The sequence below is a fragment of the Myxocyprinus asiaticus genome, chromosome 42, assembly GCF_019703515.2.
Source record: "Myxocyprinus asiaticus isolate MX2 ecotype Aquarium Trade chromosome 42, UBuf_Myxa_2, whole genome shotgun sequence".
In the NCBI taxonomy this organism is placed as follows: domain Eukaryota; kingdom Metazoa; phylum Chordata; class Actinopteri; order Cypriniformes; family Catostomidae; genus Myxocyprinus; species Myxocyprinus asiaticus.
In genome coordinates this window covers 37,295,311-37,311,576 of record NC_059385.1, presented here as the reverse complement: position 1 = coordinate 37,311,576, position 16,266 = coordinate 37,295,311, and the positions used below count along the sequence as shown (strand labels likewise).

General features: G+C 37.2%; 2 protein-coding genes across 3 annotated transcripts in view; one reads left to right on the top strand and one right to left on the bottom strand.

The window, feature by feature from the left end:
* LOC127432446 (NACHT, LRR and PYD domains-containing protein 12-like) overlaps positions 1-16,266 on the bottom strand; it is a 612,890-nt gene that overhangs the window by 470,419 nt on the left and 126,205 nt on the right. The window lies entirely within an intron of this gene.
* LOC127432469 (single-pass membrane and coiled-coil domain-containing protein 3-like) lies at positions 1,292-15,416 on the top strand. 2 transcript variants are annotated; one of them, XM_051683585.1, is made up of 3 exons: positions 1,292-2,017; positions 2,705-2,777; positions 12,706-14,085. In XM_051683585.1, exon 3 carries the CDS (start codon positions 12,724-12,726, stop codon positions 13,390-13,392), a length of 669 nt encoding a protein of 222 aa, XP_051539545.1. In that variant the 5' UTR covers positions 1,292-2,017; positions 2,705-2,777; positions 12,706-12,723; the 3' UTR covers positions 13,393-14,085. The 2 variants fall into 2 exon arrangements, with proteins under 2 accessions (XP_051539545.1, XP_051539544.1); XM_051683584.1 differs by lacking the exon at positions 12,706-14,085 and adding an exon at positions 14,194-15,416 and having other exon boundaries at positions 1,642-2,017.

Sequence of the window (16,266 nt, the reverse complement as noted above, 5' to 3'; positions counted from 1 at the left end):
CTGCCAAAAGCACCAAAAGTTGGTTAAATGACCATGGTGTTGGTGTGCTTGACTGGCCAGCAAACTCACCAGACCTGAACCCCATAGAGAATCTATGGGGTATTGTCAAGAGGAAAATGAGAAACAAGAGACCAAAAAATGCAGATGAGCTGAAGGCCACTGTCAAAGAAACCTGGGCTTCCATACCACCTCAGCAGTGCCACAAACTGATCACCTCCATGCCACGCCGAATTGAGGCAGTAATTAAAGCAAAAGGAGCCCCTACCAAGTACTGAGTACATATACAGTAAATGAACATACTTTCCAGAAGGCCAACAATTCACTAAAAATGTTTTTTTTTATTGGTCTTATGATGTATTCTAATTTTTTGAGATAGTGAATTGGTGGGTTTTTGTTAAATGTGAGCCAAAATCATCACAATTAAAAGAACCAAAGACTTAAACTACTTCAGTCTGGTGCATTGAATTTATTTAATACACGAGTTTCACAATTTGAGTTGAATTACTGAAATAAATGAACTTTTCCACGACATTCTAATTTATTGAGATGCACCTGTATGACACTAAACTGAAAATGAGTTTTAGACTCATCGGTCAGTATCAGGCCATTTTGGCAAAAATGTGATGCCTTCAGTTTGTAAACTGAAGCTTGGTGATCACTGGACTTTCCAGCAGGGACATGTGGTGAGGGGAGGTGGAGCCTGTTATACTACAATGAAAATAGCTGTTACGAAAAGTAAAAAAAATAATATAATTAAATATTACGATTTTTTCACTTATCTGTGTTATAAATGTCATCTCTGTATGATTCCAAAAATGTTATATGGTAAAAATTGCCAAATTTGTAGAGCTCCGCTGCAAATACAGGGAGAGGCGAGAGGTGAGGCAGTGAGGAGCTCAGTCTCCCCTCTGATTGTGCAACCCCTCAGAAACTGTTACTGTTGAAATAAAAAAAAAAAAAATTATATATATATATATATATATATATATAATTTTTTTTTGTTTTGTTTTGTTTTTTAGTGGGTATGTTTTTATTAATTGTTCATTATTTTAGTTGGTAAATAATATTATTCTCAACTATTAATCATGTACATTTTTCAAGATCATTGTTATTATTATTATCAATATTTTATTATATTTATATGATTATTATCAGTTGTATTTACATTATTGGTATTTATTAGTAATATTATTACTAATAATATGACTATTTATTATTATTTTTATTTGATATTTTTATACCCTTCAGTAGCTGGGTTTACAGTCTGATTGTATGTCTATGGGATTTGTATGGTTTTGTATTGGCAATCTATTTAATGTCTGATGTTAATTCTTGGTGAGTCATGTGACTTTCATTGTGTAATTGTTCCGGGGTATTGAAGAGTTGTTTTTAATGTTTTGTAGTGTTTTATGAAGAGCTTTTAGCTTGAAACATCACCCAAGGTGGGAACCTAATAAATTGTTATTTTATGGGAGCTCTGGTGCGCCGACCTTTTCCTCTTTTATACTCATGTGCAGTGTTGCCAGATTAGTTTGATGTTTCCCAGAACAATGATTGTTCAAAACCCACCTGAAGGTAAAAACAATACAAATAATGCACAGTTTATGTCTTGATTCCTTTGCTCTCTGTCTGATTGTTATTTTATGTAGTTATTAAATTATAGCATTTCTTTGTTTAGCATATTTAATGGCAGGCTATGAGCAAGTACCTGGAAATACACATAACAGATGAGAATGTGACTGAGGACTGACAAGAGCACAAGAGTTGAAGCTGTGGAGGTTCATGCCTTTTAGGGACAAAGATACAGACCAAAATAAATGATTACATGACAGAACAGCAGAGTCAGGGGCATCAGATTGAAAGTGAAAGTGGCACTGTGGAATATAAAAGCTCTGCAACAGGCTTCTGACAAGTCAGCACCTCATCTGAAGGAATCAACATCAGCAGTGAACTGAGAGCTGCATCACTCAACGTGTAGCACAGACTACAGATCAGGCAATCTTCAGATTAAACACAGGTAAGAACGTTATACTGTATATATGGAAATAACATGAAATTATACTAATACAAAGTACATCCTATTATTTTATAGCATTTTAAGTTATTTTCAGCAGTGCACTTAACACGTAATTTTTTTATGCTGATGCTTACTCTGCAGTCTGTATGGGTCTCAATGTCCCGCTGTAACTATGGGGACAATATTCCCTCTTTAACACTTGCAACATAGCAACTTTGTTGTTGCAACTGTTGTTACAGACTGCTTTGCTTAAATGGATAGAGTTAATAGACTCTAGTGGCTCTGAAAATATGTATCAGTTACAGTGGACTTGGCTAATACTTTCAGTTTAATGACTGTGTCAGTGTTCAGTGCTGTAGACTTTGTACAGATAAACTGTATATCACAGCACAAGGACTGCATTTTACCTTAACCTTTAATAGAACAGTTATTAAGCAACTCATACACACCCCAGATAGGAGACGTTGATTCAATGTCTATTTTTAGTTGTAATCAGAGTCGGGATCAGTCGTGGATAGATTTTCAATGTTGAATCATCATTCACTAGTTGGTCAGTACATCAGAACTTCGTTAGGTCGGAAATAGAACATATTTTCAATGTCGAAATGAGGTTGATTCATCAACATGTACCACCAACCCATTTGGTCAAAATCATAACATTTGTTCTATGTTGAAACTTGGTTATAGAAATCTGAGTTCTGCACGTGTGTTTTTGAATCTACACCGGGCCAACCGTCAGTGGATTCGTCGATAGAAAAAGGTAAGAATAAATTTACTTTTATTCATCATTTTACAGTGTTTTGTCAGCCTATCATTGAATATCACTTTAGATTTGAATATATTTATCCTTCACATTCCTGTTTGGTAATTTTGTAATTAAATGTCCTATTTGTGGACCTAGTCTTTCGTGAGGCAGCCGGTAACTGAGATAAATTTAGATAATTCACCATGTTGGACTCATTTCAGTTGTTGTAGATGGTCAACTTCAACAATTTCACTCATATTTTCTAAACTTTAACTTTATTTTATGAATGTATTTGTCTTCATGTAGTGGTGCCGCACGTGTCACTGAGTCAATAATACACAAGGTGAATATATATATAATCTGTATATGGATTTTAGAGCGGCATCATCAAAACCAGTGTGGGCGGCAATGGTAAAAAAGAAATGGGAGTCGGACTTATTGATAAGTCCGTCTGGCTTAATTGAACAAAGAATGCTGCTAGATTCATGGTGTGGTGAATTGTTCTTGATGAGGCTGGGTGTGCCGCTGGGCTTGATGAAGGAGCTGAGACCTCGGCAGTTAGTTGAAGAAAGCCGTTGGATCAGTTTGTGGCGAAGTCTTCTGTAATGATGAGTCAGCCAGGTTGAGATCCAAGTGCAGCTTTATTAACAATAAACGTAGTAATATAGACAGGCAGGGATCAATCACCAGCAACAGTAATATCCAAGGCATACCAAAGAGATCATTAAACAGGCAAGAGATCAGGGCAGGCGGCAGACAATCACAGGTTATATCCAGGTAAACAAGGCAGTAATAGTAGACAGGCAGCAACAAGTCAAAATAGGGTAAACAGTCCAGAATCATACACAGAAAAGGCAGTAAATCAAATCAAATCAAATCACTTTATTGTCACACAGCCATATACACAAGTGCAATGGTGTGTGAAATTCTTGGGTGCAGTTCTGATCAACATAGCAGTCGTGACAATGATGAGACACATACCAGTTTACAATAACATCAAATTAACACAGCACAATTTAAACGTCTGATATACACATAATTACACACAACAATATACAAATAATAACATACACTGTACAGTATACAATATGCAATATATAGATACACATTATTCAATAAAAAAAAAAATATATATATATATATATATATATATATATATAAAAGTATATATGGTAGTATATATAGAATGTACAGTAGGTTGTATTGTACTGTATTGACATTCAGGCTGTCGGTTGATAGTCAGTTGTTAAGAGAGAATATAATATAATAATAATATAATTTATGACAGTCCGGTGTGAGATATAAGAGTAAGAGTAGTAATAATAATAAAGTGCAGTGCTGATGTATTTTGATCGTGGGAGATCACGAGTTCAAAAATCTGATTGCTTGGGGGAAGAAGCTGTCATGGAGACGGCTGGTGCGGGTCCTGATGCTGCGATACCGCCTACCTGATGGTAGCAGTGAGATCAGCCCATGGCTCGGATGGCTGGAGTCTCTGATAATCCTCCGAGCTTTATTCACACACCGCCTGGTATATATTTCCTGGATGGAGGGAAGCTCACCTCTGATGATGTGTCTGGCAGTTCGCACCACCTTTTGCAGGTTGTGGGTGGTGCTATTGCCGTACCAGGCGGAGGTACAGCCAGTCAGGATGCTCTCCACAGTGCAGGTGTAGAACCGTGTGAGGATGTGGTGGTTCATTCCAAACTTCCTCAGCCGTCTCAGGAAGAAGAGGCGCTGATGAGCCTTCTTCACAACGACTTCAGTGTGGGTGGACAATGTGAGTTCCTCAGTGATGTGGACACCCAGGAACTTGAAGCTGCTGACTCTCTCCACTGGTGCTCCATTGATGGTGATGGGACTGTGTTCTCTGTCTTTTCTTCTGAAGTCCACCACAAGCTCCTTTGTCTTACTGACGTTGAGGGAGAGGTTGTGCTCCTGACACCAGTGTGTCAGAGTGTGCACCTCCTCTCTGTAGGCTGTTTCATCATTGTCAGTGATCAGACCTACCACCATTGTGTCATCAGCAAACTTGATGGCATTGGAGCTATGTGTTGCCACACAGTCATTTGTATACAAGGAATACAAGAGTGGGCTGAGAACACAGCCCTGTGGGGCTCCAGTGTTGAGGGTCAGTAATGAGGAGATGTTGCTGCCCATTCTAACCACCTGGCGTCTGCTTGACAAGAAGTCCAGGATCCAGCTGCACAGCGAGCTGTTTAAGCCCAGAGCCCAGAGTTTCTCATCTAGCTTGGAGGGCACTATGGTGTTGAATGCTGAGCTGTAGTCTACAAACAGCATTCTCACATAAGTGTTCTTTTTTTCCAGGTGGGAGAGAGCAGTGTGTATTGTAGATGCAATGGCATCATCAGTGGAGCGGTTGTTGCGATAAGCAAACTGCAATGGGTCAAGAGAGAGAGGCAGCACAGAGCAGATGTAATCTCTGATTAGTCTCTCAAAGCAGTTGCTGATGATGGGGGTCAGAGCAACAGGACGCCAGTCATTTATGCAAGTTATTTTTGATTGAACAAAGAATGTTCAATCAAAAAACAAAGATTGTTGAATCTGTTTTTCATTGTTGAAAAAAACAAAGAATGCTCAAAAATGTCAGCCAGGGCAAAACAAGACTTTGCACTGACAGCAAGTGAGAGTGAGACATAAATAACTGAATAAATAGGTAACAGGTGAGAAGGTAATCTGAGCCAAGTACGGAGATTATGGGAAATGGAGTCCAGAGAGTTAGTCAATACACAGGTGATGGAGCCCTCTGGTGGTGAGTGGGAGGAACTATAGAGGCTGGATTCGTTACACACTGCAAAGCACATATAGAGCTGCTACTGAGCAGTGTTGGATTTGACGCATCATAGTACACTAAATCATACACTGTAATATATATATATATATATATATATATATATATATATATAATTAAAAATTAAATTTACAGTAAAAAAACTGGCAGCTGTGGTTGCCAGAAATTCACCGTAGAAATACGGTAACCACGTTTCAGGCTTTACGGGATGTAATTTTGATGCATGTATATTTTACGGTTCATTACCGTCGTTTATATTATTAAATGATAAACTTGATATTTTAACATTCTGAAAATCTGCTTTTCACTTTATAATGTATTGTAAATCACTGTAGTAATTACAGAAGTTCATCAATAGTGACACTTCCAGGAGCAATGATCAATAAACATGTACAGCATTTAGAGGTCACAGCCTCACCGTTGATGACACCCTTCGACAGCAGCTTCAGGCTGAAGGGATGGAATTAGTGAAGTTCAGTCTCAAACCGACTGGCTTGACCACTATATTTCATAGTCACATAAGCAGATCGTCATCTTACCGAGAACACCCTATCAGTTTGGTTGCCCTCTGGCTCCTCCTAGTGGTTGGATCATCATCTCAATTATTGCACACGCCATGTACAGGTACATTCAACACCTACAGGCCAGACTGGACTCACTTCTCATACAGCCGCGTTTTACACACCAGTCTGAGCCCATCACACAGGTTAACTCCATCATTTCCAAGGATAAGCCTTTTAACCTTTAACCCTCCTTTCCTCTAACATTTTGTTCCTAGTAACCAATGTCAGGTTCTACTTTGATTTTGTGTTATGACCAAAGAACAACAAAGGATTGTGTTATGGTTAATGCTGTGCCTTCCAATAACTTGAAATGTTTATGTGTGATGAATGTAGTTTTAGAATTAGCTAGAAGTTCTATGCCCAGATGTGCCTCAATCTCTGTCCAGACGATAAAACCTCTGTGAACTCTAATGAACTGTATGGACTGTGCAACCATTTCTCTTTCCTATCAGGAATACATGGATGGCGTAACCCACAGGTTACTGTGAACCGACAAGAACTGTTCGGCCCTTCAGTTGCTCTAAAGATGCTGGACAACAACCAACTCTTCAGAACAAAGGGGGGAATGTTGGGCCTCATGTATTCAGATAGAAGACAAAGGCAGGCCTAACAGTCATAAAAAACATTCCTCAAGCCCCCTCCTTCTAAGTCAGATGTTGTACTGATAAAAATCGCGCCAAAATCAAACAAAGGGAGTCCAAAACAGACTACAGATCCATGAAGCCTTGCCCTCTAAAGGATCGAGCTCTCAACTCCTATAGGATGAGGCACACCACAGAACATCCCTCAAACATGACATCATCAGGACTTCAAATAATTCTGAAATGCTTCCAAAGTGGCTTCCGGCGACTTCGTTCACCGAATACGGACGTAGCTTTTTGCTGCTCTCCGGTGTAACCTCGTGGCATAAGGAAGTAATGTCCGACTTGAAACTGTAGCCATACAATCTCCATCTCGCTGGACGAGTTGAGATTACTCTGTGTTCAACCAAACACTCTAACGGATCCGAAGGAGACCGCCGAGCAATTCGCATCTTCATCCGTTGGCCTACAGAAGTGAAGAGATTAAAGATTTCTCTTCCATCTTCAATCAAGTCGACATTTCTGAGTTCTCCGCCAGCCCGCCGAGAATCAACAGCCGTACCGCCCTCTGAGAATCAACAGCCGTACTGGCCGCCGACAGCGCGAGGAAACGGCTCTCGTCATCACACGAGCCTCAAGAAACCGGGTCAAAGTTAAAGGACGGAGGAAAACACATTCTACCTGTGTCCTCATGCGATTCAAGTAAGAGGTTTACGTCTGGGCAGAGATAGAATATTATAGTGTGCTATTCTTGTGTTTCAAGGTTTTTTGCTTGTACAGTTTACGGACCGCCATGTCCGCTAATTATTAATACTCAGGGTATTAATTATCACGAATTTGTTTTGCTGTATTGTAGTCCAACCAAATTGGACTGTTGTGCATTTTCGCCATCGCGGGTGAGACAGCAACTGAGTTCATCCATTAAAGAGTCAAATAACAAGGGACTTTTACGAGCCCCGCTCGTAAAACCGCGTCTCTGAGTGATGAACACGGCTGCTTTATCTCCAGCTATCGCAAAATCAGCTTTCGGGCTGTCACTTAATCATCTCTCTCTCTCTCTCTCTCACTAACCACACTGACACACACACACACACACACACCTTATGTGTTATAGGATTATTTTGATTTGCATATCTAATCATATCACTGTTTAGTTTGTAGTTGTAAGTCGGAAGTTTATTGACTGCATTGTATTAATTATTAATTGATATTACTGCATAAATAAACTTTTGTTTATATTACAAAGAGAAGTGTTTTGGTTTGTTTTGCATACGCCTGTGTCGTGCTGACGGGATGTCAGTGCTCGGATTCAAACCTTCATTCATTGTTTTTTTATTCGAAAATCGATATTCTTCGGATGTCGATTTTCCTAAGAAAACAATCTAATATTGAGACTGTTTTAATATTCGGTTATTAGTCCCTGATTCCAGGGTGGTGCCCCGTCAATGTTAATCCTTATTAATATTCTATTGATTTTTGATAATTGATAATTATCTTTGATTGAATTTGAGCTAGTGTTAATTTTAATGTTTCATCGATGTTAACATATGTTACAGCCTTATTCCAAAATTGATTAAATTCATTATTTTCCTCAATTCTACAAACAATACCCCATAATGACAAAGTGAAAGAAGTTTGTTTGAAATCTTTGCAAATTTATTAAAAAAAATAAAATAAAGAAATCACATGTACATAAGTATTCACAGCCTTTGCTCAATACTTTGTTGAAGCACCTTTGGCACCAATTACAGCCTCAAGTCTTTTTGAGTATGATGCTACAAGCTTGGCACACCTATTTTTGGGCAGTTTCTCTCATTCTTCTTTGCAGGACCTCTCAAGCTCCATAAGGTTGGATGGGGAGTATCGGTGCACAGCCATTTTCAGATCTCTCCAGAGATGTTCAATTGGGTTCAAGTCTGGGCTCTGGCTGGGCCACTCAAAGACATTCACAGAGTTGTCCCGGAGCCACTCCTTTGTTATCTTGGCTGTGTGCTTAGGTTCATCTTCCAACAGGACAATGACCCTTCACCCCAGTCTGAGGTCCAGAGCGCTCTGGAGCAGGTTTTCATCAAGGATGTCTCTGTACATTGCTGCATTCATCTTTCCCTCGATCCTGACTAGTCTCCCAGTTCCTGCCACTGAAAAACATCCCCACAGCATGATGCTGCCACCACCATGCTTCACTGTAGGGATGGTATTGGCCAGGTGATGAACGGTGCCTGGTTTCCTCCAGACATGACACTTGCCATTCAGGCCAAAGAGTTCATCTTTGTTTCTCATGGTCTGAGAGTCCTTCAGGTGCCTTTTGGCAAAGTCCAGGCGGGCTGTCATGTGCCTTTTCCTGAAGAGTGGCTTCCGTCTGGCCACTCTACCAGACAGGCCTGATTGGTGGAGTGCTGCAAAGATGGTTGTTTTTCTGGAAGGTTCTCCTCTCTCCACAGAGAAATGCTGGAGCTCTGTCAGATTGACCATCGGGTTCTTGGTCACCTCCCTGGCTAAGGACCTTCTCCCCCAGTCGCTCAGTTTGGCCAGGCGGCCAGCTCTAGGAAGAGTCCTGGTGGTTCCAAACTTCTTCCATTTACAGATGATGCGGGCCACTGTGCTCCTTGGGACCTTCAATGCTGCAGAAATTTTTCTGTACCCTTCCCCAGATCTATGCCTCGATACAATCCTGTCTCGGAGGTCTACAGACAATTATTTGGACTTCATGGCTTGGTTTGTGCTCTGACATGCACTGTTAACTGTGGGACCTTAAATAGACAGGTGTGTGCCTTTCCAAATCATGTCCAATCAACTGAATTTACCACAGGTGGACTCCAATCAATTTGTAGAAACATCTCAAGGATGATCAGTGGAAACAGGATGCACCTGAGCTCAATTTTGAGTGTCATGGCAAAGGCTGTGAATACTTATGTACATGTGATTTTTTTTATTTTTTATTTTTAATAACTTTGCAAAGATTTCAAACAAACTTCTTTCATGTTGTCATTATGGGGTATTGTTTGTAGAATTTTGAGGAAAATAATTAATTTAATCCATTTTGGAATAAGGCTGTAACATAACAAAATGTGGAAAAAGTGAAGCACTGTGAATACTTTCCGGATGCACTGTAGAAAGAGTGCTCACTGTCACTCATACAAACCCTAAACACCATCAGGGTAACATATGTGAAATTTAAATAATGCAGTAAACATGAACTAAACTACATCAAATATAACACAGAACACCCCAATGTACATAACTGATATAAAAAATAAGAAGAAACATAACTATTCCCATAAAATATCATGAAATAAACTGGATCACGCAGAGAATTCTGAAAACGTACGATTCTTGTTTTTTACCGTAATTCTAACAATAATTAACAGTAAAAAGTACATGTACTTTATTGTTAAACATAATTTTAAAAAATGACCGTAAATTATATGGGAAAATCATACTTTTTACATCTAAAATGTTTTTCATTTTTACAACATTTTACTGTAAAACTACGTGAATTGTCTTTTTAATTATTTTATTTTTATACTGTATATTTAGGTAACTATCCGTTAAGCAAGTAATGCTTTTTACTATAGCATTTTTACAGTATTTTAACATTAAAATTATTTACCGTGTATATTATGTTATGATGTGATTCGAGAAATTATTCTATTTTTCAGTAATTAACTTATTTTTATTACATTGGTACTTGTGTTACAAATACGATTTTAATCAAAATGATTGTGCTCCCTTTTAATTGGTTGATGCACATGAACTCTCAGTTATAAAAAGTGTGGTATTGGGGCATTTAAAAATAAGATTACCTGATAGCGGTACAATAACAAATGCTTTCTGGCGACTGCAAAGAATGCACTTGTGGAGAAAATGTGCTGTGAGATGTGGCTATACGTACACATCTAGTGTTCAGAATATCAATATATTATTTTTCAATAGTGGCCCAAATTCTGTTCTATTTCTAAAATCTCGTGCATCAGATCAGTTGGGATCATAGTGCGGTCACCCCTGCAATAGAACAACTAACAATAGAACAAAGATACAAATTAAAAAAGTGTTTGAAGTTTATAACAGCGGTATCAAAAATTCAAGTAAATCTTCACTGTATGATTATTATACAGCTGTACATGAATACATTTTAAAGCTATTAAATTAGTTTAATATGACACTATAGCAGCAGGTCTGTTAGGCTGTATTTACAGTTTAATGCACAGATCTGATATTATGATAAATATCTGTCAATATTTGAAATCCATTGTGTTACTGTATACACCAAATATGGTTACACTTGAAAAAGTGACCTGGTTGCTTTCAAATTGAGTACATTTAAAATCAAATTTGGAGTTAACACAAACTCATAGATCCAGTAAACTAACAATTAGCTGAATTAATTATTTTTCCAATTAAAATTGATATCAGTGCATTGACACTGTGCCATTAGATTACTCAATAAAAACACAAATTCTTATGTTATCTGAACAAATTGGTTAATCTAAGTTGATTTTTCCCAAAAATATAAAGTTGTGTTAACAAATCATGGAAATATTCATACATATCTGAATTAATGAGTACTCTCAGAGCACATGCACACACTGAAGAGCCAGACAGACAGACTGTCCGACTGAGATTTAATAAAATAAATATATAATCTACATGTGCTTCATGCTTCAAAGAAAAGACTCCAAAGCACGCGGGAGCTCATGATTCAGTGTTTTCAGCGGTTTCAGAGACACACATTTATGACAAGTTACAACTGATTTACTGTTAAATGATTGCTGCAGTAAATGACAATGTTTACTTTATAGTGTTTATATTGTAATAGACTGTAGATGATTGTCCGAGAATTTGGATGCTCCTGAATGCTGATAATTGCTGCTTTCGTAGGATGTATACTAGGAATAGGAAGGCTGTCACGTTTATGTGTTTTTTCAGGTTTTTTCAGGTCTTTTATTTTCAAGTTTAGTTCCTGTTCCTGTCATGTCATGTGATTTCCTGTTCCCTCATGTGTCTTGTTTTCATTGGTTCATTGTTTGATTACTTTGTTATCAGTTCTAGTTTGTCATTGGTTTAAGTTTACTAGTTTTGTTATATTGTTTATAGTTCTGTCTGTTCATTGGTTGCCTTGTTACCCATGTCTGTGTATTTAAGCCCTCATGTTTGCCATTGTCTCTCGTCAGGTATTGTGTTTGTAACTTTGTTGCGTCAAGCCTAGTCAAGCCATTTGTGTTAAGTTTATGTGAAGTCTAATTCTAGTCAAGTTCATGTTTATCTTTTGATCACGTTTGTAGTCAGGGTTTTTGGATTTTCACGACTGTTAATAAACTGCACTTGGGTTCATCTCTTCACCATCGTCTCTTCGTCCGCCTGTCGCCAACATCATTACAAAGGCATTAAGGCATGTCCGAATCCAGTATTTGTGTCACATGCTGTTTACTGAGATGACTTCATCTGGTCAGTTTCTGAAGGTAGCATAGGTACATAGGTTAAAAGAATAAACGCAGCATCTGATGGGATGGGTGAAACATTTTATAAATGTTAAATTTGTCATCATATGACTTAGACATGGGCTGCCCTGTCACAATAAAGAAAGACTAAGAATATTTTAAGTAAACTAATGTGTGATCCATGATTTATTTATGGATTGTGTGGTCTTGTGCTGGTATGGGCATACAGTACTAATTGTGTTTGTTCAGGTCTTGAAAAAGGTATAAAAAAGTCTTGCATTTGATTTGAAAAAGTGCAGCAACCCTGAATGTGACTGCATATGCTTGTAGAACTACTGTATGTATAATGTATATGAATTGATTCAAAAAGAGAATTGCCATCAGTAGGGCCTATATATATATATATATATTTCAATACAACCATGTTTAAAATTTTCAATGGGATTTGAATGCTTACAGTATATATCTATGTTTAGTTATTTTTAGCATAATCTCTTGCATCAGTGCTTGTGTAATTTCCTAAATTCTTGTTTTTCTACTAATTGTAAGATCCTAACATAAAGAAAAATGTCTTGGAGTGATATCTTCTACCCTGAAAATCCTGAAAGAAGGGAGCAGCTTATCCGCAAGAATCAAGAACTGAAAGAACTGATGAAAAACAACTTCCGTGCCACCAACCAACTCATTGAGGTTCTGAACAAGCACTTGTGTTTGTCCTTCAGTCCAATCTACCTGAATGAGAAAGCTACTGTCAAGCAGAACTGTGATGTAATGATTGAATGCATTCATAAGATCCAGGCAGAAGTAGGAAGGATTGATAAAGAGCTGAAGAAGAATCTGGAACCCACCCTGTATGAGAAACTGCGAAACAACAAGTCTCTGTCTACTACAGACTTGAAACTGGTTGGAAATGTTATTAGTGCAGTTTGTGGCATTGCAGCTGTGACATCTACTTTTGTAGTTGGTTGGCTAATTATGAATGGAATGATTCTGGCAAGAATAACAGCCATATTTACTACAATTGGAACAGGGTTATTAGCCTCTTGTGTGTTGGGGGTGATTTTCATGGGGGTTGATATGATTGTTTCAGCCATTCTAGGGAGTATTGAGCGTGATCAGCTTAAGAAGGCCCTGAAAGAGTATGATGAAGTTTTGGATGAATTCAGGCCAGCATCTGAAAGATACCAGGATAGCATAACCTATGTCAGGATAAGACTTGAAATGATGGAAAAATAAGAAAATTAAAAAAACAATTATAATCTGAGTGATCGGTGGCTTTTCTTCTTGTATAATTTTGTGTTTTGTAGTTACAAAATACTTTTTTCTGTCAGAAATGTTTGCTGGAATTAAAAAACAACACTTATTATGAAGAATCTAGTGGAAATAAATCACAATTCTCCTGTTTGACCGTTCCCTAGTTTGCTAAAAAAGATATTAATACCAGTAGTTCATAAATGGTAGTTGCTGATATTAATTAGGATTTTTTATATTTCAGCACAAATGTAAAAGGGAAAATTCACTTAGTCAAATATGTATTTTTTTTCTCATTTGTTGTCTTTGAATTTTACGTGTTCAACCAGTGAAGATCTGTAGCTATTTTTGGCTGTTTGTTAAATGTATCTGTACTTCCATCTGCCATCATCCATGTCTTTCTCAATTCATTAAAATGAATAGTTTAACAGAATTTACTAATGACTCCTGAATTTAATAAATATGAACACTTAAAGTCTCTGTTTATTTGAATCTCTCTGTATATTATTAGAGAAGAATGTCTGCTTCTGAAATCTAAAGGGCAGTGTTTTTTTTCCTGCTATAATTACAGTTAAAAAAAAAATCATTGTATCTTAGACTCCCCCAATGTTCAAATGCAAAGTTTATATCTTAATTCATAATGTATATCTCAGTTAAAATGACACTGGACATTTTTTTTTTTTTGCAGTTATAAGCCTGCAAGATTACTCCAAACATTTAAAAGTGCATTGTACAAGAACCAGGAAATAAAAATAAAGTGTTGATGTATCATCTCTTGACCAACAGAAACCATCAGAATGCAGTCCATTATGTCTTATTTCTCTGGGAGTAAGAAAGAAGAACTGATCAGGTCTACCCAGACTCTTCAGCACTATGTGCACAAATACTTCACCATCACCAGCAGATTGTTGGAGATACTCAGTACTCACCTGGAAGAAAACATCACCCCAGTCTCAGCAAATGAATGTGAAAGTATTGGAGAAAACTGTGCCAGGGTGAGAGATGTTATGCGCATGATCCTTGAGGTTTCTGAACGCAAGGACAAACATGTCCATAAGAGCATTGAATCTGCTCTTTATGAAAAGATCACTTTTTCTGGAGCATCATTGAAAGACAAGGCTGCAATTATAAAGGATCTGCATCAGAAAAACATGGGACTCTTGGGAAATACATGTGGTCCTCTAGTCACTGTTCAGCTGGCTAAAAGTGATCTGGGGAATGTAATGCCTCCAGTGGAACATCAGGAATTCCAGCCTGTTCTGACGTTGGCCCTGGGAGACCTCACGCAGAGAAGTAAAAGAATCACTGAGCTTCTGTGTGGAACAGAGTGCCAGCAAAAGAGCCTTAATAAAGCCATACAGTTAGTGAAAGACGCCGTCACTGTTCTGAAGCCGCCCTGTGACTCCTATGATGACATCGTTTGTGAAGTTGAAGCCTATGTCACCATCATATCTGAACATATCTAAAGTGAGATTATAAAGATGATCTTTTCTCAGAGGAAAGTAAAAGATGATGATAACAATAAAACATAGCAGTTTACTTCTATTGTCCTTACTTTTAACACAATTTATTATTATTATCATGACATTATAATTTCAGAAGAGAAGAAACTAAGATTGTTATTCAGTCATGTTTAAATTTAAGAACCAATGAAAGCTATTTTAAATAACGTACAGTATAGACAAACAGGCAACATGTGAAGCTGCAGAAGTTAATCTATAATATTTGTGAATCATATTCAGTTGATGATTTGTGAGGTGTTCCTCATCATTAACATGTCTTGCTCTCTGTACATTCAGAGACTTAGAGGGTACTATATTAGAGAATACAGATCCATCAGGATTAAATGTTACCTTACAATATTAATCTGCTCTCTTGAATATTTGATTCTGATTGGTCAATTAATGTCTGCACATTTGAGCTGAAACTGATATTTGACCAGTCATCTAATATTTCCCTAGTTCTCTCGTATCACTCTGTGATCTCTACAAGTAAACTAATAAAATAATTTCAACTCAAATCAATATTTCATGGCCATTTATTTATTTAGTGAGTAGTGGTGTAATAAGTGGGATAATATACAGTTTGCAGGTGTTCATCACAATCAAACCCTTTCAGGATGATACAAGACACCTCCATTACATGCCTGGGGTTTTCACTTTTTAATAAAATATTAAACGCACATAAAAATTTTGGCAAGCCATTGCAATAAATGACATGGCTTTAATTCAAATAAATAAATAAGAATTGAAACATGACTTTTTAAATATGAGTACAAGACTTCTGGAGTGCACCTACATCATGATCCCCTGCATTATCATCTTTTTTGTCAATGGCCTTGCACTTCATGCTTGGTTCCCCATATGAGGATAAAACCTAATTTTAGGTACATTTTCAGTCAGACTACAGTATAACAGTATTATATTACAGTATAATAAGGTTTCTTTTTTGTTCAATTTACAACTCTTAAGTCTTTTAAATCACTCATTAAAATATAAACAATCAATTAATGATTTTACATTTTGATTGGAACAAGTTTTTAAAGACAGTATAAATAAATATATAATGCATTTCATTGCAAATTCTATGAGGAGCCATGTGAAAAGCCCCTTACAAATACTAGTGAAATTAAGATTAGTTAAATTCATTCACATGCATTGTTGAAAAGCTTAAAAATGCTATGAAATTAAAATATTAATATATAAAGTGAAGATGGGGGTGGGGTATTTTATATAAGGGGAAGATTGGCAGCAAATGCCCCCCTTAAGAACAATGTCCATTTATTTATTTTTAATTGAAACATATTTGGATTTAGTTTCAGCATGTACAGGATGATATATCAGTGTAGAATTGTCCCAT

Excerpts from the sequence above, each read along its gene's own strand:
- LOC127432469 (XM_051683584.1), top strand. The coding sequence starts at position 14,205 with ATGCAGTCCATTATGTCTTATTTCTCTGGGAGTAAGAAAGAAGAACTG.